We start from the raw sequence: 22,862 nt of genomic DNA, 5'->3' as shown, positions 1-22,862 counted from the left end.
CTCCACTGCTGGAGTTCACCCTCTGGTTGCCTGTGTGGAGGTGGAATAGGAAAAACATTCATATTTAGGGAAAAAGCAAGAGATTTTGCTGTGATCTTCTTCCTCCTGACTAGATACAGAACAACTTTTCCTCTGGGGCTTTCTTACCACTCTCTTCAAAATGATTCTTGGCATTTCATCAAGCAAATTTAAACTGCATATATAGAGCTGTACCTCCTTCCCTGCATGGGGCTAAACATCCCCACAAGAGCAGAACTGTTTATCTCCTTTTCTTAAGTGCTTGGCTGGGCTCTAGGATGAGCACTGGGATTAGTGTCCAGATATTTCGGGTTCAGCTCATTCCATTTTTCAGATGCCACTTCTTCAAATGTCTATTGCCTCCTGCCACCACAAATACAACCCTAAAGCTCCCCTATAAGTCAGCAGGAGGAGCTCTGAAAGGGAAGGTGAACTCTACAGGTGGCACTAGGGAGCAAGGAGTGCTGCAGACAGAGGTGGAGATGTTGCAGAGAGCCGGAGGTAGAAATGCTGCAGACGGCACAGGGCGAGGGTTGAAGGAGCTGGACTGGGGGGTAGAAATGTCACAGAGATTACGGGGCTAGTTGCAAAGAGCAGGTGAGTTGATGAGACAAGCTGTGCGCTGAGAGAACTTGTTAGGGAATGCTGCAGAGTGCAAGAGGGGATTACTGAAGACAGTATATAAGATGAATGATTGATGTCTTATTTAAACATCCTAAAGCCTGTTTTATACCAGGAAAATTAACTGTTCTTGACAACAGATGTCAGCAGTCGGTGGAGCTGAGCTGGTGCTGAGTATGGCTGAGCGACAAACGTACACCAGAACAAACCACAGTGTCTGAAACAGTGAAGAACACAGCTGGCCATGGTCTGCACTTGCAGTTGGACCCTGCTCGTCAAGGTTCGACTGTGGCTGACACCTGTTGTCAGCAACGAGTAATATTTCTGGTGTAGAACAGGTCTGGAAGCAAGAAACATGTTGTTGATAGATTGCTGGAGATTGTTGTTTGATCTGCAGCTCATTCCAATTTCAAACAGACCAAGAGGCACCAAGGAAATCTCTTTCTGCCCCATCTAGGTAAGGAACACAGGTCATGTTCAAAACATATTAGCTGCTCAAGGTCAACCTCAGAGGGGTGCATAGTTGCCCTCAACCAGCTAACACTTTTGTAAAAGTGGGACACCCTGTTTACACTAGTATCTAAATTAATTAAAACCTTTTTAAAATGCAACCTAGTCTAGAGAGGCCTTTCCTCCCTCCCTGTAGCTGGAATGGTCCTAGAGGGGGTAGTGTCAACAGGTGTAAGTGTAAGTGATGACAGTGCATCCCTCTGTGGAGAAGGCTGCAGAGAGCATCAGAAAACAGGTTGGTCTGTCACTTTCTCAGAGAGTAGGGCTAAGGATTGTAAAACTGGGCAGAGTCTCAGTCCATCAGAGGGGTTTGTTCTTTGCGGATAAAACACTGCAGTTTGTGCGATGGACATTTGTGTCAGCGTGGGGCAGAAATCCCATCTTCAATGAGCACTGTCTCTTTTTGCCCCTAGCTGTTTGGACACTAGAGCTGTTAAAATTATACTATTACGACTTGATTTTTGGTAATGGATAGCATGTATGTTTGTTCCTTCTTTCTTCGTAACCAAAAGGCTACACAAACTTCCAAGAAACAATTGTCTGTGAGCAGGGAGCAAGTCTGGAGTATTTAATAAAAGAGGAAAATTAAAGATGACTGCAAATAGGGATTTACTATGGAATTGTTTAAATAAGCTTAACTCTAGCTGTTGCTACCACCGACGCTCTGATTTTACAAACATACATAATCAAGTGTTGAAGAAACAATTGCCTCTGAGCAGAGAGCAAGTCTGGAGACTTTAATAAAAGGGGGATATTAAAGGCGACTGCAAATAGGGGTTTGCAATGGAACTGTTTAAGTAACCTTAACTCTAGCTGTTGCTGTCACTCAAGCTCTGAGTTTAACACACACACTCGCTCACTCTGTCCTTCTCCATGGCTAGATAGAGAGGGAGACACACATGCAGTAAACACAGAGGGAAAGAGCATATTTGAACACCACAGAAATGCAGAGCAGCCACCAAAGGTATGAACATAGCAGGGGCTCTGCAACCTTGCCTTGCACAGCAGCTCTAGTGAACTCCGAAGCTCCCTGGTAAGTCAGCCCTGGAGACCCCCTGCTCCCTGGAGAGGGATGTTTACGCTTCTCCCTGACAGGCTCTTTCGGAGGGAGCTGCCATTTCAATGCTGGTCTTTTATCAGCCAGGACACTGCAATTTGCAGCAGGCCTTTTTGTATTTTCTGATGGGCCTGACACGTCTGATCTGCCGCCACCAGTGACGAGAGGAGCAGCCAGGCTGCGTGAGGGCTGGGAGTGAAGTATGAAGAGAGACCACCCTGTGGCATTCAATTCCCAGTCCAGCTGGCAGGTGTAAATTGAAATGACTCCCCTTGCCACATCGGTCACCTTTATTGTTCAGTGTTTTCTCTGAGAGGCCCTGTGCGGCATAATAAAAACTGGGGGACTTTTATTTATGATGCTTATCTATGGGAAGCCCAGGCTAAAGTGAGCCCTCTCCCATTTTACTGCTTTTTCAATGTCTATTGAAATGTGTAGTTAAACTCAAACATGTTCTTTTGATTATCTCCTGAAAGCAGCCCCCGCCCCTCCGGCTCTGGGAGCAGTGCTGGGTGAAGTATGCCAAAGAAAACTTCGGCATGCCTCCTGCAGGGTGAATGCCCAAAGCAAGGAATGCACCAGAGTGGACAGTGCTATGTCTGCATGGGTTATGTCGCTCAGGAGTGTGGCTAATTCACACCCTTGAGCGACATAACTTAAGCTGTAGCATAGCCATGGCCTAATACCTGGGACCAACACAGCTACAATACTCCCAAGGGCTTCAGAGACTGGTCCACATTCAGCCCCAGGCTAACCTGGGGTAATATCTGCTGAAGTCACCGGTAGTTAGCCCCTCTCATGCCAGGGCTAATTCCTTACCAGCACTGATGTGTGGCCACCACTGGTGTGGCATACAGCAGCTGCTTCACAGCACACAATAACGCTACACAAGAAGTTAAGGAAGGCAGTGAAGAAGGGCCTTGAAGCTGATGGGTGAAATTAAAGAAGAATGTTTTTATCCTTGCTGAGCTTTTGACAGTGTCTGGGAGTGAACTCCCCTTTTTGAGGGAATGCACTGGGGATTTTAAATGACACAAGTGGCCAGGGCCTGGGCTTTGTGCCCTGCCTGAAAGATGGCACCTCCTACAGCATCATTTCAGCAAAGGGAGGCATGGCGAATCCCTATTCCAGTCCCGTCAGAGGCTCCTCTGCAGCAAGCAAAAGAGAGGCCCTATTTATCTGATGTAAAGACCTTCATGCCTAAGGAGACCTGACTCCAGCTCCCCGCCCAGCACCTCTGGGCTGGCTACACAAAGGACCCAGTGTACGCACACCAACAACAGCACAGGGCTCAATTCATGGCTCTGCCTGAACTCACTGCTCAAGGGAGAGAGGTTCGGTCTGGCATCCTCCCTTTCCTGGGGCTGCCCTCTCTCTACCTCATCCCCTTTGTGAGGATGGCAGCAGTGCTACATTAGTGAATCAGGCTCAGGGGGTTCATGCTCTTTCTGAACTCCTTGAGCTTTGTGGGGTGTTCCCTTGGCCCAGGTGTCTCTTGGAGCCCTCCTGTCCCAAAAGCTAGGCTGGTGTCTCCTCCCATCACTAGTAAAAAAGGGTCTGGGGTGTATCAGGGATGTGAGGGCAGCTACTGGTGTTCCAGAGTGTCCACTCTGCCCACCACATAACTCCCCAGAGAAGGGGGCCCGGGGATGACCACAGCATGAGGGGGAAAAGCATCCAAAAGGTGTACGGGTACACCTACGACTACTGGGTAATCCAGAGATTGGACTCCATCACATGGAGCCAGGGCAGTGGGGCATAATACGGTAATGAGACAAAGACCCTCCCTAATAGGTGATTCCAGAGAGTCCATGGCCCACTGGGTACCCAGGCACTCCTCAACCATAGGTTATCTCAGTTAATGAGGCAAATTGTGGCTTGACTCCAATACAACCCTGGAAGTGTGAGGGTGGAATAGCTCTAAGGCCTTCACTTGGAATATGAATGTCTGTGTACAGCCAGGCCCCAGAGCTCTGGCAGCGGAAAGGTTTAACAAGGAATGGCTTTGTCACGCTGCAATGTCCAGCTGGCCTGTTCTGGAGCATTCTGTTTGGTGAGGTCAATTAAAGCAGATGTCAAAATGGTACAATAGGGGTATGACTTACCTGCAATATGTGGCTAGTCCTAAGGAGGATAAGGCTTACAACTTTTTTTTTTTTTGGCCAGGGAATGGTGTCTCCATTTCATCTAAGAGCAGATGGATTTTCTCCTTTTCTATTAAGTACCTCAAGTACTTGGTCTCTCATGCTTTTCTCTGGGCTGGCTTCTTTCAGCAACACACTTTGACACAACTTACAGGTTGTATCTGCACTCCGAACTAAAAGAAGGACCACCTCATCCAAATAGTCAGCTACATGCAGGAAGAGGTGGTCTAATAACTGCTGGAAGGTGGTGGGGTGCCACACAAGGCATGGTAATGAAATGGGAGAGCCCCGGGGTGGGGAAGGCTGGCTTCTCTTTGGATTTGGCTGTGAGAGGAACCTGCCAATGCCTCTTTGGTATGTCTAATAAAGTGATGTATTGTGTTGTTCTTAATTTGTCAACCAGCTCATGCCACTAGGGCATGGGGTAGGGATAGACCTGGGAAATCACATGCAGTTTCCTGAAGTCTGCACACAACCACCCAGACACCTCTGGCTTGGGGACCAAAATGCTGGGGCTGCCCGCCAAGGACCGTGAAACTCCTAGATCAGTGCGAGTCCCCTTGCAGAGCTCTGGGGAGAGGTGAACCTTTCAAGAGCCATTCCCAGAGCCTCATGCATGCAGGACACTTGTTTAATAACCCAAACCTTTAGGGGAAGATTTGTTTTTCCTGGTCAGAAATCGATTGCACCAGTGGAGCAATAATCTCCACGAACAGGAGAGCCCCAGCTCCAGCACTGACACAATGTTCAGCTCCTCATTCCTAATGCAATTATGCTCGTGTTTAGCAGTTAAAACACAAAAATATCAAGGGTCCAATTTTCTAAATACTTGTAAATAAAGCTAGTAATTATTTCAAGAGGTAAGCACCACTCCACTCACAGTACAAGTTTTAGAGCATGATTTCTGCATCACAGGAGACTAGCATCAGACACATTTGCTATATGCTCCACACCACTCAGAGATTTGAAACATGGCTACCTTAACGCAAACTGAAACCTTTTTGTTCACATCAGGAGGGTCTACACAAGGCAGCAGAGCACCCCTCAAATCACACCCCTCTAATGTGCTTTATCATGCTGCATATAGACAAGTCCTGAGGGACAGTGTATATGAAAAAGCTACATTCTGGCAATGAAATGCTTACAAGATGATGGGCTGGTGTTTTAATCTCTATCACTCTAGAGTCAGGTGAGATAATTACTGTAATGGGCCCAGCCTACAATAGCACCTAATTCCCCTAGGATTAGGGACCTCTGAACAGAATTAGTGAGTAAAGCCCGTGTTTGGGTCCAGTGGGCACCCCAAAATCAGATCTCTGGATCTAGAAAGGGGAGCTGGAAATCTCAGAGGATCTCTAACCCCTGGCGCCAGCCAGGTCAGACATCCTGAAAGTACAGTTTCTCTAGGGTAGTGTTTTGGTATTTTTACTCCTGGCCCCATCAAGGGTGGGTTCAGTCTTTGGCTTTGTTTGGCACGGGAATTTCACAGCTGCTGAAAGGTGTTGGTTTGCCAGCCCTGCAGACTGCAGCCCTCTATCCGTAGCATTCCCAAGCTGCCTCCTGTCTCAAACCTGCTTTGACCAGATGGACGCCCTCTAGGGATAAGGAAGAAGTCCAGTCTGCATGGCTCTCTGTGGAGAGTGCTGACCCCTGTCTGCTGGAAGCTGGATTGAGAATGACTGACTCATGTTATCCAGGCAGTCAAGTAGTCACTGAACAGTAACGACTTTTGGTCCCTACTGGCTTAGCCTGGATTCAGAACAGTGACCCAGAGGAGGAAGGTTCTGTGGCCCCTGCCCTGCCGTCTCAGCAGTCAGCTCTTGTTTACCTCAGGAACTTATTCAGGTCCCCATGCTTCATGTATTCAAAGACCATGATGAGAGGGTCCCCGTCACCACAGACCCCATAGAACTTGACAATGTGCTCATGCTGCAGGTTGGTGAGCAGCTCTGCCTCCCTCTGGAAATCCTTGCGGGCCGCCAAAGTGGGGTCTTTCAGAGCCTGGAAGAGGGGAGCATACAAACAGAATTAGGAGGGTGTGAGTCAGAATGACCAGGTCTGGTCTTTCCAGCGCTGGGCTCTTGGGGGTAGAGGATTCTGCAGAGTGATATTGCCTGTTACATGAGGATCTCAAAGCACTTTACAAATAGGTATGAATTAAGCCTCATAGCCCCACTGTGAGACTAATCAGGTTCATTATTCCCATTTTATTGATGGAGAAACAGTGAGTTGTCCAAGGCCACAAAATGAGTCAGTGGCAGAGCTGGGAACAGAATCTTGTAGTGCCAGCTCCAGTTTTATGCTCTAACTGCTGCACCAAGCTACCCTCCTCCTGAAACCCAACCTGGGATGACATTGAGGGGGCACCCAAGAATGGCTGGGGGGAAGAGACTGGATAGTGCTGCCTGAATCCGCTAAGTAAATCTGGAGAGAGAACAGATGGGAAGAGAAGGAAGCTAGAGGAACTTATATGTGGGCTGGAGACCTTTTGGGACAGTTTATAGGAGCTGCCCTCTTGCATTAAGTGTACTGTTCCTAACCCTTCAATATGGTTTGGGTTTGGTTTGAACCTGGGACAAGGCTGAAGACTTTTTGGATTTTAGGAGGAGTAGCTTGCCTTCCCTACCATTAAACTACAGTGTCTTACCAACAGGTGCTAGAAATGTCACAGATCTCTTCACTTTCCTGAGACAAGGAGAGACAACCCTGCTCCTTTCCCACTAAACACCTGATAGTTTGGGGGATTTGTTGTGGGACCCATCACAGAGTTCCTGGTCTTCTCACAGTGCTGTCCAAGGGGTCTTTACTTTCTACCTATGTGCCTCAGCCATACTCTGGAGGCACCTCCTTTAGGAGTTGGCAAAGATGGTATGGCTCCATGGCACCATTCAGCTCTGCTGAGCTTGAGCCGCAGCAACTGCCACTAGGCTGGAGTTTCTTCCTATGTGGACAGCAGCCCACTTGGCAATAGAGCTCATTCCCTAACTCATTTCACAGAGAGCAGCAAACAGCCCTCAGAGGGTAATAGATTCCCATTATTACCAACTTGGGCAGGATTTCAACTGGTGACCTAGGGGCGAAAGGCTCAGTATCTCATTATTACTCAGCTCCTGAGCCAGCCAGCCCCCTCTAGCTGTCTTTTCTTTTGAAATAGCTGACTACACCACCTTTCTTCTGAAGACGGATTTGCCAGGCTGTGTAGTTATTGTGAGGATTTTTCAAAATGCCTCTAAAGGACACTGTCAAATCTTTCCTCATAATTTTTAAAATCATGTTTTTATTCCCTGCTGTTTATAATAGCTCCCTGAGAGATTGATGCTGAAATCTGTATCCTTACCAAAAATGTCTCCTTTAGCACATTTGAGCACACTGGTTTGCTGCTCTTATAGGGTAGCTTACAAGCATTGGGTGGCATGCACACTCTTGTTATTGTAGGGTGCTAGGATGACTTGACTGCACATACTTCCTGAGTATACTGTAAGGTTCCTCGTGAGTGCAGGGCTCTACACACTGTTTATTATTGAACAATTGCTTATGGAGGTTGGTTTGGACACTGCTTTGTTATTATTGTAGGGTAATTTGTGAGGGCTGTCTTGCTAGCAATTAATTTGGAAAAAAGAGCCCAGACGTTTTGGGAGAATCATCACAAATGCCATGGACTGCGAACATTTATGCATCAAAAAAAACCTGATCAGATTAAATACCCCTTGATCATAACAGTATCCTTTGAAATTATTTCTTCTTGGGTGCTCACTCTACCAGGACGTCTGCTGTCTGCTTACCAATCTCTGTCTGTGTAATGTCACTGGAGTTACCACAAACCCCAGTCCTTCTCTTGTCAGTCTGTAAACTGATCTCGTCACCCCACTGATTGGGGACCAAGGATGAGATTCTGCTCATCTTACTCATGCCTGGAATTCAAAGGCACAAATAGCAAGGGGAAGGTCAGCAGAACTTGGCTGTAAATGATGCACTGGAAGAATGTTCAGCATTTAGAAAGCTCCTTCTCATTTGCTGTGTCTTGAGGAAGTGGATCTATGGAGTGAGATGGTGAAAATAAATCCAGTCTGTCCTGCAGCTTTGTCAGGCTAGACGCTAAGCTTAGCAAAGTGGCAAGCACTCTTCTCCCATGTGCTTTTTCCTCTGAACCGATCTCTACAGGTTATTATCCAAGCACGAGGCCACTCCTCTTTGTTCCTTCCCCTGCCCTACACCCGCTTGACACATAGCATAATTTCATTTTAATTCTCTACCCTCAAGGGATAGCTACCTAGAGATATTTAGATGGATGACAGTTACACTGTGCAGATGGCAAAACATCCATCCTCATCTCAGGCACCTGATTAGTTTTAGTCATTTAATATCTTTATAGTATTGCTGCTACACCCTTCCAGGAAAATAGCTCCCCTCCCTCCTCAATCATCCTTTTCCCACCTTATATTTGGCCCTGATATTTCAGGTACAATGACTTTTAAGTTCCCTGAATACACCGTTGATTCTACAAGGTAATGGGAATATACATGTTAAAGGAACATTGTTATGTTTTCAAAGGCAAGCATTTAAAAGTCAGAAAATGTAGACATTGGAAGATGTATAGTGAATGAGGCAGAAGAGGAGAGGAAAGAGAAAGGAGGGTCTCATGATTAAGGCTGTTGAATGCTGCCTGGGAGAACTGCCTTCTACCTCTGTTTCTGCCTCTTCTGGATGCTGGGCAAGTCACTTAAACCTAACTTTACCCAGGTGGTCACTGTGAATTCCTCATTTTTCTCGTGCCTGACCTGAGACTCTGGGCGCTGAATTGCAGCTCTCTCAGCACTCACAGCTACAACTGAAGTCAATAGGAGTTGTGCTTTGCATGCTATACTCTGGCATAAAGACATCACAAACTGGGCATGAAGGGGTACTTCTCACTTAAATCTCTCAGTGTCTCAGTTCCCCATCTGTAAAAGGAGATAATGCAGGGTGTTGTGAAGATAAATTCATTAATATTTGTGAAGCACTCAGATAAACAGTGACAAGGACCACAGAAAAACCCATGAAGATATGAATAATTCTGTCTTCAGAGCAGGCAACCTTAATGCTGGTATTTCCTACCATTAGAATGCTTGACTTTACAACCTCACTAATGTTCTTTTAATATAGGTTTTGTGTGTTATTTCTTAGGGTTTTAAAAAAGCTAATTGAGAAAACAAAAATGTCATTGTGTGGCAACATATTGACATCCACATGGGTGATCAGCAGGGTTGGAGCCTTTAGATCGACTGCACAGACTGAGGCCAGGTAAGCTAATGGATAACAGTAGCATCCTCTATGTGGACCAGCACTAGAGGGCAACATTTTGCCAGTGGGTTTCACAGATATTTGCTGACAGCAGAGGAAGAGTGAGATTGGAATCTCAGGTGCCATTACAGGCTCCGGAGGGAAGTGTGCCCATTCTCCCAACCGTGATCCCTGCTGTTCTGTCCCCTCCACTCTTGTCTCTTCTCCAGCCATAGTTCCATGTCCCAGTCCCACTCTCCTCAGCCAGTGCCAGGCCCCATTCCTCTGGCTTCTCATTCCTGCCTCAGTCTCCTAGCTCACACAGCCCCAGTTTCCCACCTCACCGCATCTCCTCATCTGATCTATCACTCTCACCCACTCTGGCCTCCAGTTGCCCATTTCCCCGCTTCTGGTGTTCCCCATCCCCAGTGGCCCCCAGTCCCAATCTCCCTCCAAGGGCTCCTCCAATTTCAGTGCCTAATCCACCCCACCCACTCCCCAGTTCCTTACCCCATCTCTTTGTCCACCCAGTTCCAGTTCTCCCCAGGCACCCTAGCTCCTCATGAGATTTATCTCCCCTCCTATTTCTTCTGCCCACCCCACTGATTATCAGTCTCAGTCTCCTCGCCCAGCCAGTCCCATTCTCCTCTCCCCACCCCAGATCCTCATCCAATCTCAGACACATCTCCATCTACAGGTTCTGAGTCTCCTGTCTCCACCCTTATTTCTCTCCCCAGCTTCCAGTCCAGTCTCCTTGTCCAGCTCCTTGGCCTGGGCCCATGGGTGGGGGCATCACTGAGAGCACAGGAAAAACTGAGTCTCCCTTCTCTTCATTTTGGTGCCAGGACTGCATGAAATCTTCAGGGAATTTAGCTGCTAAAACCTAAGCAGTCTCTACTGAGCACGTGCAAACTGCGATTTGTCAAAGGCTGATAATTTGTCCAAATTTGGTGGATTTTCATGGGAACAGTGAAAGGCACATCATTGACACAAAGACCACTTCCTTGCCAAATTTCAAGTTCCTGGCTCCAAAGCATAGGGGTTCTAGAGCTTTGCAAACAAAAGATCATTAGCATTTTTTAGCATGGGCAAAACAATGCATTTTCCCTAGCCTCATTCTTGGACACAGCTGAATCATTTTGGTTGAAATTTTCCAAAAAAAAATTCAGCCTGAAGCAGACACCCAGCATTGTAATCTTCAGCTTAAATGGTTAAAATCTGGCAAAGGTATTAGCAACTGAAAACAGGATCTTACAATGGGAAGGGTCGGACAACCTCAATAATGGGCAGTGCTACCTGTCCCCCGCCTGTAATAAATGCCAATCAGTTCTCAGGAGACTGAGTCTGTGTGCACTTGCAAGATCTCCAAGCAAACCCAGGGTGCTGCAAGTTGTATTGACATTCCAGGAGGTGGCACTCTTCCATCTAACCTACAACTGAATAAATGCCAGTGCAGGCTTACGGGGTGTGATGCTGCTGGGGGTAGGTTTTTGGATGCGAAACAGGAAGCCTTGGTCACTTACAGCAATTAAAGACCCTCTGGCATTTTGTAAAGGAGGACTGATGTTAAGGTCAGTCTGGCCTGGCTCAGATTTTGCATAACTACCTAAACGTGCTCCCTAAATTCCCCTTGTGGCTTCATCTGGCTACATTATTCTTCCTTGTTCTTGTGCCATCGGATGTCAAACAGCTGTTGCGTTGCATATTGAAGCTGAGTGCATTTCAGAGGTGGCGAAGTCAGTCTTGTGTAAAATGCTTTGTGACCATGAAAAAAGGCATTCTGGAGATGTAAGTTTGTAACAACAATTAGTGGGAAACAGTTGAGATAACACTACTGTCTACAAGCAAATAGAACTCAGTAGAGCCCTAAGAGATTGTGGATGCATTGTTTATATGCCATAAAGGGCTGGATGTTGTTGAGAGGCAGGCACAAGTCGGGGAACAAGGTTCACATTATGACACAAGCCACGCTCTCAGATAATTAATCATGTGTGTAGTTACTCTATACATCTCTGTAGCATAGGGCGAAAGGGTGGCACCTTGCAGTTCAGGACCAGAACATACCAGGAAAAGTGAGCTTAAAAAAAGTCTTCAAAAGTTGATTAAAACAACGTTCTCTTTGGGAACAAGTTGTCTCTGGAGAGACAGATGGTATTTTTTCTTTGTAGGGTATCAGTTCAAATTCAAAACCACTTACAATGATTTACATGGCCGCAGTTACCACAGTGGATTATGATGTCTCTGCCAACTGGTGCCACTTGATATGAAAGCACACTTATCCACTAAGCAGACTCCTCCACCCGAGGCCTGGACTTGCTGTACAAACATGTCCTAAGTCTCTCAAAAGGACCCTTAAGGGGTGTACACAGCAGCTGATTGAGACAGTAGAAGCCATGCTGAGCTGGCCTCTGTTGGAAGTCCTTTAGCTTGGAATTGTGTGACCAGGCTGGTAGAAGCAGATCTCAGCTGGAAGTGGTCCTTCGGGGATCTTGCAGATCATCCCAGAAAACTGTATTTCTGTGGGTTTTTTGTGTTTGTGTTTTCGATTTGTGTGTGTGTGTGTGTTTTGCTGAGGCCTCTTCGCTTCAACGTCTCATGTACAGTTGCAGCAAAAGATAAAACAAAAGGCTGAGCAAAAGGAGTGGGGAGGAGGGCCCCCAGTCTCTCAGAGAGGGCAGGTGAATTCCATACATTGTTTTTGCAGCTGCATGTCAGCTTTAGCTTCCAGACCAGTGCAGTGCAGCTTCTCCTCGGTGCCTCGTGGCCAGATCAACAGGAAAGGAAAGGAGGTTTTGGCATTGGCGAGAATAAATGACCTTGAAGCAAAATGCTGAAATGTTATGTGACTAAGTGGATTTACCACAATATACTGCATCTGACAAACCTTCCCCCACCTATCCTTTTTAACCATCAGAGGAGTGAAGTTTTGGAATAGCCTTCCAAGGGAAGCAGTGGGGGCAAAAGATCTATCTGGTTTTAAGATTCTACTTGATAAGTTTATGGAGGAGATGGTATGATGGGATAATGTGATTTTGGTAATTAATTGATCTTTAAATATTCAGGGTAAATAGGACTAATCCCCTGAGATGGGATATTAGATGGATGGGATCTGAGTTACCCAGGAAAGAATTTTCTGTAGTATCTGGCTGGTGAATCTTGCCCATATGCTCAGGGTTTAGCTGATTGCCATATTTTGGGTTGGGAAGGAATTTTCTTCCAGGGCAGATTGGAGAGGCCCTGGAGATTTTTCGCCTTCCTCTGTAGCATGGGGCATGGTTGACTTGAGGGAGGCTTCTCTGCTCCTTGAAGTCTTTAAACCATGATTTAAGGACTTCAATAGCTCAGACATAGGTGAGGTTTTTCATAGGAGTGGGTGGGTGAGATTCTGTGGCCTGCGCTGTGCAGGAGGTCGGACTAGATGATCCGAATGGTCCCTTCTGACCTTAGTATCTATGAATCTATGAATCCTATCCTTCCCACACAGTATCAACCAGCTATACCTTGCTGTTCAGCCTCCACTACATTCTGCTCCATGCTCCCTTGAGATTTACCTTCACTGCCACCAGCATCTTGTCCTTGGTGGGGCTAAGATTGTAGCACTCGGCCAAGAACACCTTCCCAAAGGCACCTTCTCCCAGTTCCCTCTTCAGAACGATGTCTCTCCTCTTAATGTGCTGAACATCTGCGGAGAATGGGTTGATAGGGAGGGGAGAATGAATCCAGGTTAATGCAGGGAAGGGACAACGAGTTACATTTCTTGTGCTTTACAAGCTCTCTTTCTTTTCACATATACCCCTACAGACATGCAGAGTGGAGCTAGAGCTGCGCAAAATATCAGCAAGGAAAGCACTTGAAAGTCATCCGGTTTTCGCTAAAACTCACAGCAGGTTGAACAGGATGTTCCCTAAGGTTCAAGAAACTTTCAGCTGAATCTCCCATGTTGTTTTGGGTCTGTTTGGAATCAAGCTGGATATGATATATGCTCTGGCACCACATTCATTACATGTTTCAGTTTCACGTGGTTTTGATGCCAGACCAGGTAAAATCTGAGGGTTTCAAGTGAGTTTTGCATAGAGATTTTGGGTTGGTTTAAACCCCACAGCTCAAGAAAGATATTTGGGTGCCTGACCCCGGGTGGGTCAAAATGAGGGAAATGACCTGGGAGGAGAGAAAGCACGGACTTTTTCGTGAAGTTCTGGCCAGTAAGTGGCAGCGGTTTAGCAGCACCCACCAATGCTACATAATGAAACGGAGGAAGAAGCAAACCAATAAGAATTTAGGGGGGACACTGTAGTTTATGCTCCGTCTGTTTAGGTCTTTATACGTCACCCATTGGTGCCGTATCTCAGGGGCAAATTTCCAACGGTATTTAGGTGCCTAAAGGTGCAGATAGGCACCTAGCAAGTTCTTCAAAAGAGATAAGGATGTTGGGCACCTAACTCTGGTTGAAATCAATGGGATTTAGGGGCCTCGCCTGCGTACCTAGCTACACCTTTAGACACAGAAATGCATTTGAAAATCTGCCCCTCAGGGCCTTCTCTTGGGGAAAATGCCCAGAAAGGCTCAATGACCACAGTGTGCCAAGCACTGTTTTCATATCTCACCCAAAAGATGGCCCCTCTAGTCCTGATGCTTCCAAAGGGCTCTTTTATGGCTCCATGGGCCTGAGCAGTGCGGGGCTGGGAGGAAGAGGTGCCCAACCAGAGCAGCAGTGTCTGGAAGCTTTGTGCCCATGGAAGCCAGGAGCAGATACTGGGGGAGCATATTCCCCAGAGCCAGCTGCTTCACTAAGGCACTGGTGCAGCACGGACTCTCCCCAGCTGAGCCCTGGCGTGCCGGAGGCAGAGTGATGGCAGCATTAGTGACCTCTCTCTTGTGCTCATGGACCAAATGTGGCCCCATTATGGCCATCCCCTATATGGTAAAGTGCTCCCTTCTCTCTCCCACAGAGGGGCAGCCATAATGCGACCCTCTGTTTACGTGCTCCCACTTTCTTCCATAGCAAGTTGCTTTTGTATCCTTTCTTCCATTTCCTTTTGCCAAGGTGGCAGGAGGGATCTGTACTCAGTTGGCAGCATTCTCTGGTGCCCAGATTTCATGTTCGGCTGGTCTATCAAGAAGGTAAGACAACATTGAGATGGCACTTGTGGTGGCTGTTCTGAGTCATCTAGAGCATGCCATCAAGAAGGAAGGGTTACAGCCCACTACAAGTGCCCATCCCAACTGCCATATCAACCCTGACTCAATTCAATACATATCTGCTTCACAGGGGGAAGAACACACCCTGTGATGGCACAGGCACTGCTCAATTTATCAAAAAGCCAATGCACTGGAAGAGGAATGTCCTGATGGCTTCCATACGATTAAACCTGCTAATTAGAAGCTCGCAGGCAGGTCTATAAGCTGCCATCTCCAGTCCTCTTGACCGTTTGGGAAGCGAGATATGGACAGATTGCATAAGCAATGGGCCTTGTACAGTGCCCTATAGAGAATTCTCATTGACCTTTTCATTAATTGTGCACTAGGTAGAAAACTGCTGGAAAATTAATTACCGATATTAATACTATTAGTAACATTAAGGTATAGGATGGTAGCCACATCCTAAACGACTGGTGTGAAATCTCAAATGACAGCCTAAGACAGCAGCTTAGGTACAGGTTTCTTTGGTCTGGCTTAGTTTCAGTGTTTATGGATACCTAGATGAATCTGAAATGTCAGGTGTCTAAGTGTAAAGGGACAGACTTGGGTAGGGAGAACCCCTAAGCTAAAAACATTTCAAATGGCAATGAATTAGAGATTTTTTTCTGTCCACCAAGGTATTTCCATGGGGCCCATCACTGTAGTCTACATATTAAGGATTTGGGTGTAGTGATAAACCCAGTATTTCAAGTCTTGGTCCACTGTTCAGCAGCCAGAAAGAGGGCTAAGATGTGGCTGTCTCATATTGAGAGCAGTCCAAAGATGTTGCACTAGTACTTTATAAAGAAATATTCATCTGGAGAATCGCATCCAGGTCTGGTCACCCTATTTGAAGTGAAATAGTTACAGAGTCCAATGCAGGCCAGTGTAGATGCTGCATGCTGTGGAGGGGCTCACATGTGAGCAGAGACTGATGGCATTTGAGGTTATTTAGACTAGAGGGAAGATAATTAAGAGGTGACATGACTGGAACTGAACCAAATACCCAGCTCCAACCTACTGTATCTGTAGAATGAAATGAGTCTGAACTACTAGATATGGGAAAGTTCAGGTCTGGATTTTGTACCTTCAAGTTCAGAGAGTTCAGACTGGATGTTTGCTGCATTACAAAAATACACATTTTGGATTAAAGATCCGGAGTTTGGAGCAGGGCTCTGGTGTGGGTAATTTAAACTACCAACGGGTTGTTAACATCATAACCTATGTGATGTCCCTGAACACGCCATGAGGACACACTGGAAGTTTCAGGTAAGAGGGAAGATATGTAAGAACAATTTAAGGAACATAAGAACGGGCATACTGGGTCAAACTAATGATTAATCTAGCCCAGTATCCTGTCTCTGACAGTGACCAGTGCCAGTTGCTTCAGGGGGATGAACAGAACAGGCCATTTTTGAGTGATCCATCCCTGTTGTTCAGTCCCAGCTTCCAGCAGTTAGAGGTTTAGAGACACCAGCAGCATTGGGTTGCATCACTGACCATCTTTGCTAATAGCCATTGATGGATCTATTCTCCATTAACTTTTAAAAACTTAGTTATACTCTAAACCTTCACAGCATCTCATGGCAATGAGTTCCACAGGCTGACTGTGTGTGCATTGTGTGAAGAAGTACTTCTTTTTGTTTGTTTTAAACCTGCTGCCTATTAATTTCATTGGGTGACCCCTAATTCTTAGGTTATGTGAAGCGATAAATAATACTTTCCTATTCACTTTCTCCACACCATTCATGAATTTATAGACCTCTATATACCCTCTATGTACCCTTTATAGGAACTCTGTATACCCTTTATAGACCCTCTATGCAAGGGACTGGATTAGATGATCTCTCATGGTCCCTTCCAGTCCTATGAGTCTATCATATTCCTGCTGAGTCATCTCTTTTCTAAGCGGAACAATTCCAGTCTTTTTCATCTCTCCTCATATGGAAGCTGTTCAATACTCGTAATCATTTCTGTTGCCCTTCTCTGTACATTTTCCAATTCTAATATATGTTTCTTGTGATGGGGCAACAAGAATTGCACACTTTATTCAAGGTGAGGGCGTACCATGGATTTATACAGTGGCATTGTGATATTTTCTATTATCCCTTTCCTAGTGGTTCCTAACATTCTGTTAGGTTTTTTTAAAGTGCCACTGCACATTGAGCGGATATTTTCAGAGAACTAGCTACGATGACTCCAAGATCTTCTTGAGTAGGAACAGCAAAGTTAGACCCCATCATATTGTATGTAGAACTGGGATTATTTTTTCCAATGTGCATTACTTTGCATTTAACACTGAATTTTATCTGCCATTTTATCACCCATTTTAGTGAGATTCCTTTGCCACTCTTCGCAATCAGCTTTGAACTTAACTATCTTGAGTAATTTTGTATCATTTGCAAATTTTGGAACCTCACCGTTCACCCCCATTTCCAGATCATTTATGAATATGTTGAACAGCACATATCTCAGTACAGCTCCTTGGGGGACCCTGCTATTTAGCTCTCTTCACTGTGAAAATGGTCAGTTTTCACGGACCATTTATTCCTATCCTTTGTTTCCTATCTTTTAACCAGTTACTGATCGATGACAGGACCTTCCCTTTTATTCCATGTCTGCTTACTTTGCTTAAGAACCTTTGGTGAGGGACCTTGTCAAAGGCTTTCTGGAAGGCTTTCAGTCACTATATCGGACTGGATCACCTTCGTCCACATGGTTGTTGACTTTCTCAAAGAATTCTAATTTGTGAGGCATGATTTACAAAGTCATGTTGACTCTTTTCCCATATGGCTATTCTTATGTTTTTATGTAACAAATCATGTTTATATACTTGTCTGATAATTTTGTTCCTTGCAATAGTCTCAACTAATTTGCCAGCTACTGAAGTTAAGCTTACTAACCTGTAATAGACAGGTTCGTCTATGGAGCCTTTTTAAAAAATAGGCATTATATTAGCTACCCCCAAGTCATTTGGTACAAAGGTTGATTTAAGCGATAGGTTACAGTCACAGTTAATAGTTCTGCAATTTATATGAGTTCCTTCAGAATTCTTGGGTGAATTCCATCTGGTCATGGTGACTTATTACTGTTTAGCTGATCAATTTGTTTGAAGACCTCCTCTATTGACACCTCAATTTGGGACAGTTCCTCAGATTTGTCATCTAAAAAGAATGACTTAGGTGTGGAGATCTACCCCATATCCTCTGCAACGAAGACTGATGCAAAGAATTTGTGTATTTTCTCTGCTATGGCCTTGTTTTCCATTAGTGCTCCTTCAGCAATTCCATCATCCAGTGGCAGGCTGCCAGCTTCTGATGTACTTTAAAAAATTGCTGTTAGTTTTTGTGTCTTTAGCTAATTGCTCCTCATATACTTTCTTGGCCTGCCTATTTATACTTTAATTCTTGACTTGCCAAAGTTTATGGTACTTTCTATTTTTCTCATTAGGATTTGACTTCCAATATTTAAAGGATGCCTTTTTGCCTCTAATCACCTCATTTACTCCTCTGTTTAGCCTTTGCAGCATAGTTTGGTCCTCTTTTTATGGGGTATACATTTAGTTTGAGTCTTTATTATGGTGTTTTTAAATAGTCTCTATGCAATTTGCAGGCATTTCCACCTTTGTGACAGCTCCTTTTAATTTGTTTAATTAGTTTGCCTCAGTTTTCTGTAGTTCCCCTTTTTGAAGTTAAATACTACCATAGTGGCTTTCTTTGGCATTTTTTCCCATACAAGGACGTTAAATTTAATTACATTATGGTCACTATTACTGAGCACTTCAGTTATATTTACCTCTTGGACCACATCCTGTGCTCCACTTAGGGCTAAATTAAGAATTGCCTCTCCCCTTATGGCTTGCAGGACTAGCTGCTCCAAGAAGCAGTCATTTGTGGTGTCTAGAAATTTTATCTCTGCATCCTGTCCTAAAGTGACATGTACTAGTTAATATGAGGATAGTTGAAATCTCCCATTATTATTGTGTTTTCTGCCTTTGTAGCCTCTCTAATCTCCTTTAGCATTTCATAATCACTGTCACCATCCTGGTCAGCATATTCCTACTGCTATATTCTTATTGTTCAGGCATGGAATTTCTATCCATAGCAATTCTATGGTACAGTTCGATTGATTTAAGATTTTTACCTTTATTTGACTCTAGGCTTTCTTTCAAATATAATGCCATTTCCTCCCCAGTGTGACCGACTCTGTCAATCCTATATATTTTGTACCTTGGTATTTCTGTGTCCCTACCCTCATTCCACCAAGTTTCCATGATGCCTATTATATCAGTGCTATATTACAATGAGCAGATGGAGTAGATATCCTGTTGAGGTGGTGGTATCAAGTAATTTTAATGGGATTTAATAAAAAATTGAATGGCTCTATAAAATTTAATAAGCTAACAGAGAATCAGTTTTGTGCTTGGGAACAGTTGGCCACCCTTTCTGGGGTTCAGGAAGGAAATGTTTGCTGATCCTGCTTCCCCCGATCCCAGAATGGACACAGGGAATTTTTCATAGTGGTGGTTTTGGCCCATATGGAGTAATAATAAATAATTTTCAAATGCCATAGGACTGAGCTGGTGCAGCTTACGTGAAGCTCTTGAAGACACAAAGGGCTCATGGCTGTGTTTGGTCTGTGTCAGCATGGTTCAAAATAAAAATCAATGAAATTCATCCTGGAATTGAATGACTGGGACCTCATTCTGCTACCCTTAAATCTGGTCTTCACTACCCAATTTTACACTGTAACTTGTAATTAATAAGGCAGCCAGAGTTGCCACCAAAGACACTATGTTTCAAGGAAAACATGGGAGGTTCATCCGAATAAAGCTATTTTCCTCCTCCAGGCAAAAGCTGAGTGCTGCCTGATAAACAGCTGCTATTTGCTGTTTCAGGCAGACATGGGTATATTAAATCTGTTTATCTGTCTCTGCTGGGTTGCGGTCAGCCTTGCTAACAAGGTGTATGCAAATGGCCTTCCTGCAAGCCTCATGCTCTTTTTTCTCTTCTCCATATACTGTTAATTACAAAAAAAGCTAGTAAAACAATCCAAAAGAAGAATCTAGGCAAGAACCACAATAATAATTGACAGGAAAATAACTGGACTCAACAGCACTATAAGAACTTATTCAAGGCCATGCTGTACCTACAAGGACAGACGCTAACACAGAGCACTGAACTAGTTGCCATAATCATGGTAATATCTCATAATTCTGGTCCCACAATCGCTAGGTTGCTATGGTGATAAACGATGTAAAAAAAGATAGACAATGGATAGATACCCTTCAGTCATATTCTTTGTCCATCACGAATTAATTTGTAGAAAACATTTTTGCTTCTCCCATTACCATTGTGAATACTGCAATCGCAAAATGCCCAACAGGAGGTTAGAGGAAGCCTTAGATTTAAAAGTGTTAGAGTTGGGTAAGCAGTAGGAGGTGTGCTCACCATCACAACAGGATTTCCGCTTCCACAAGACGCTAGGCAGAAGGGAAGGGACCTTGGTTCTGCCGTGAGACCTTATATAACCTCCAACAAACCATTTGCAATATGGCTTAAAGAGCATTCGGTCAGAAAAATGACTGTCTACAAATGGCACCTTGTTATGCCCCATCTTTGTTCCCTGTGTCTCTGAGTCACACCTACTGTTATTCCAGACAAACATATTTGACTCTTATGAGTCCCGCAGAACCAACACAGCTTTTGGGGGGCAAGATGAATTCAGCTCTTCCTCACACATCAGCCCAGCATGTCCTGAAGGGGTCAATCCTGCACCAGCCCTCCAGAGATGGAGTAGATGAGCCAACAGAGCTTTTCCATCTCCAACTCCTATGGCTGATTCTATGCTCCTATTGCAAAATCTCTATTGCTGGTGACAATATAAGAGGCAGAAAGAGCCCAGCCTGATTTTTTCAGATCCCAAGTGGAGTTTACAGTCTGGTGGGCAGAAAAAAAATATGTAACTGCAACAATTTGATGAGGATAAATCAGAATCTCACATAGTCTCCTTTTCACATAGCCACTTTCCTGATTATTTACATGTTTTCAAATCATTCTTCATTCTCATTATTAATTATTATTATTATTTTAATTTCTGGGTGTTTCAATGCCCCTTAAGATGCCCCCATTTTCCTTTTAAGACCTCTCAACTCCAATGTCCTTCAAGCAAAGGACATTATGGTATGTTGGAAGGTTGATACAGATATTATGGTGATAAGTGTGGCATGCATGTTTAGGATGGTAGGTAGATGGGTGGATAGAATCATAGGCACATTAAACAGCTGCTAGGAATAGGCCTCAAACTATATAAGCAGCACAGAAAGTTATCCCTAGGCTACTGGTCTGGGCTGTTTATTCTCACTGGACTGAAACTGATTTGTGTTGCATGCACACCATCCATCTTCAACTCTCATGAAAAGGGGCCTGTTTGCTGGTATGTATTTGCTAATCAATTTTGTATCCTGCAGCTCCCGTTTCATGGATAACATGCAGCTTATTTGGGGAAACACAGAACAAATCTATGGAAATCTCTCCCCTCTCTTTCTTTTCACCTCCCATTGCATATCATTATCTTCTCCTCCTGCTGTGGAGAAGACCATCTCAAATTCTCCCACTGGCTTCCGCTCTTCCTTCACGTCGCGTTCCCTGTCCTTAACCTTACAGGCTCTGCCCAGTGCCATCTCAACCCAAATCTCTGCTTTCATTTGCCACAATGCACTCCTTCCCATCGGGCCCCCTTTGTACCTCCTTCCCCTCTTGACTTGGTCACTCTATCCTGTCGAAAACTCCCCCTATGCCCTGTTCAAAACCCATTTTAAAGCTGACTTCTTGATCTCCTGAGTTTGCTCACAAACTCTTTATGGCAGGGTCCTTGTCTTCTTTATGCACTTCTAAGCCTGGTTTACACTTCCAGCGCTATATATATAATACTAATGCGTGACAGTTTTCCCTAAGGATGAGTAATTTGCTGCAACACATCATTTATTCTGTGAATGTGGTCTTTTTCTTTGTTCACCAAAAGGTAAAGTTCTCAGAAGTATTCATTATTCACTAATTTCTTCCATGAGTAACTGTGACAATAATTCTTGTGAATCAGCCCTGTGACTTGCATGCACCATGACTATTAAAATCAACTATAAAGGTCAGAATTTGCACTACATCTTGTGTAATTAAGACATGTAACTAGCCAATGGAGTGCATTTCAAATTGTACAAGCAACAATCAATTGCACCGATGAGTTACCCACGATACTTGAACCGACAAAAGCATGTGGTAGGATAGGATCAAAAAGCCTCACAGTTGGCAGTCTGTTAAATCACTGGTTTCAGAGTAGCAGCCGTGTTAGTCTGTATTCACAAAAAGAAAAGGAGTACTTGTGGCACCTTAGAGACTAACAAATTTATTAGAGCATAAGCTTTCGATGAAGTGAGCTGTAGCTCTCGAAAGCTTATGCTCTAATAAATTTGTTAGTCTCTAAGGTGCCACAAGTACTCCTTTTCTTTTTGTTAAATCACTCTCTAACTTGGGCTTTTTTCTTAATGAAAAAAGGTTATGCATTGCTAACTGCATGTGGTCTGATTCTCCACTCACATTGGTGTAAATCCGTAGTAACTGTTGTAATCAATGGAGTAAAATGGTGTCAACTGGCATAAAGCTGATGTAAGTGAGAGGAGAATCAGGTCCATATTGTCTATGATGGAGAAACACACACGCTGTTCCCTCTGGTCCAGGAGGATAATAAATAGGCTGCATTCCTCTTCTAGTGGTACAGTACTTAGACTAGCCACTGACTGCCTTTTGGAGGAGGTTCCGCATCTGCTTCTTGACAGCTCTTCCCTGTGCCTGGTCCCTTACTCTTTGCTGAGATCCTACATTAGAGTTTGTCCAAATACCATTCAGGGTTGTGTGATGTCTTGCTGGAGTTCATGTCTAAAACAGTGATGGACAATAATAATCAAAAGGGTCAGAGACTTGGTTCAGAACAGCACCAAAAAGATGCAGTTTGTACCCCAACCTTGGGTAACTCTCTTGACCCTGCAAAACTGGGTTGGAACTCTCCCATAAATAGACTTT

At 44.6% G+C, this 22,862-nt stretch overlaps 1 protein-coding gene across 2 annotated transcripts in view; it reads right to left on the bottom strand.

Annotated features, from left to right (window-relative positions):
• The window catches only part of NTRK3 (neurotrophic receptor tyrosine kinase 3), a 326,588-nt gene that overhangs the window by 39,417 nt on the left and 264,309 nt on the right, over positions 1-22,862 (bottom strand). For both annotated transcript variants that reach the window (XM_043493654.1, XM_038420117.2), the window contains exons 14-15: positions 13,161-13,291; positions 6,179-6,351 (exon numbers count right to left, since the gene is read on the bottom strand). In XM_043493654.1, coding sequence (XP_043349589.1) covers positions 6,179-6,351; positions 13,161-13,291 — 304 coding nt within the window. The remainder of the gene's footprint in view (positions 1-6,178; positions 6,352-13,160; positions 13,292-22,862) is intronic.

This window comes from Dermochelys coriacea, chromosome 10 (genome assembly GCF_009764565.3).
Source record: "Dermochelys coriacea isolate rDerCor1 chromosome 10, rDerCor1.pri.v4, whole genome shotgun sequence".
NCBI lineage: Eukaryota > Metazoa > Chordata > Testudines > Dermochelyidae > Dermochelys > Dermochelys coriacea.
Note: the sequence above shows the minus strand (reverse complement) of the source record. Positions and strands in the feature narration are given on the sequence as shown.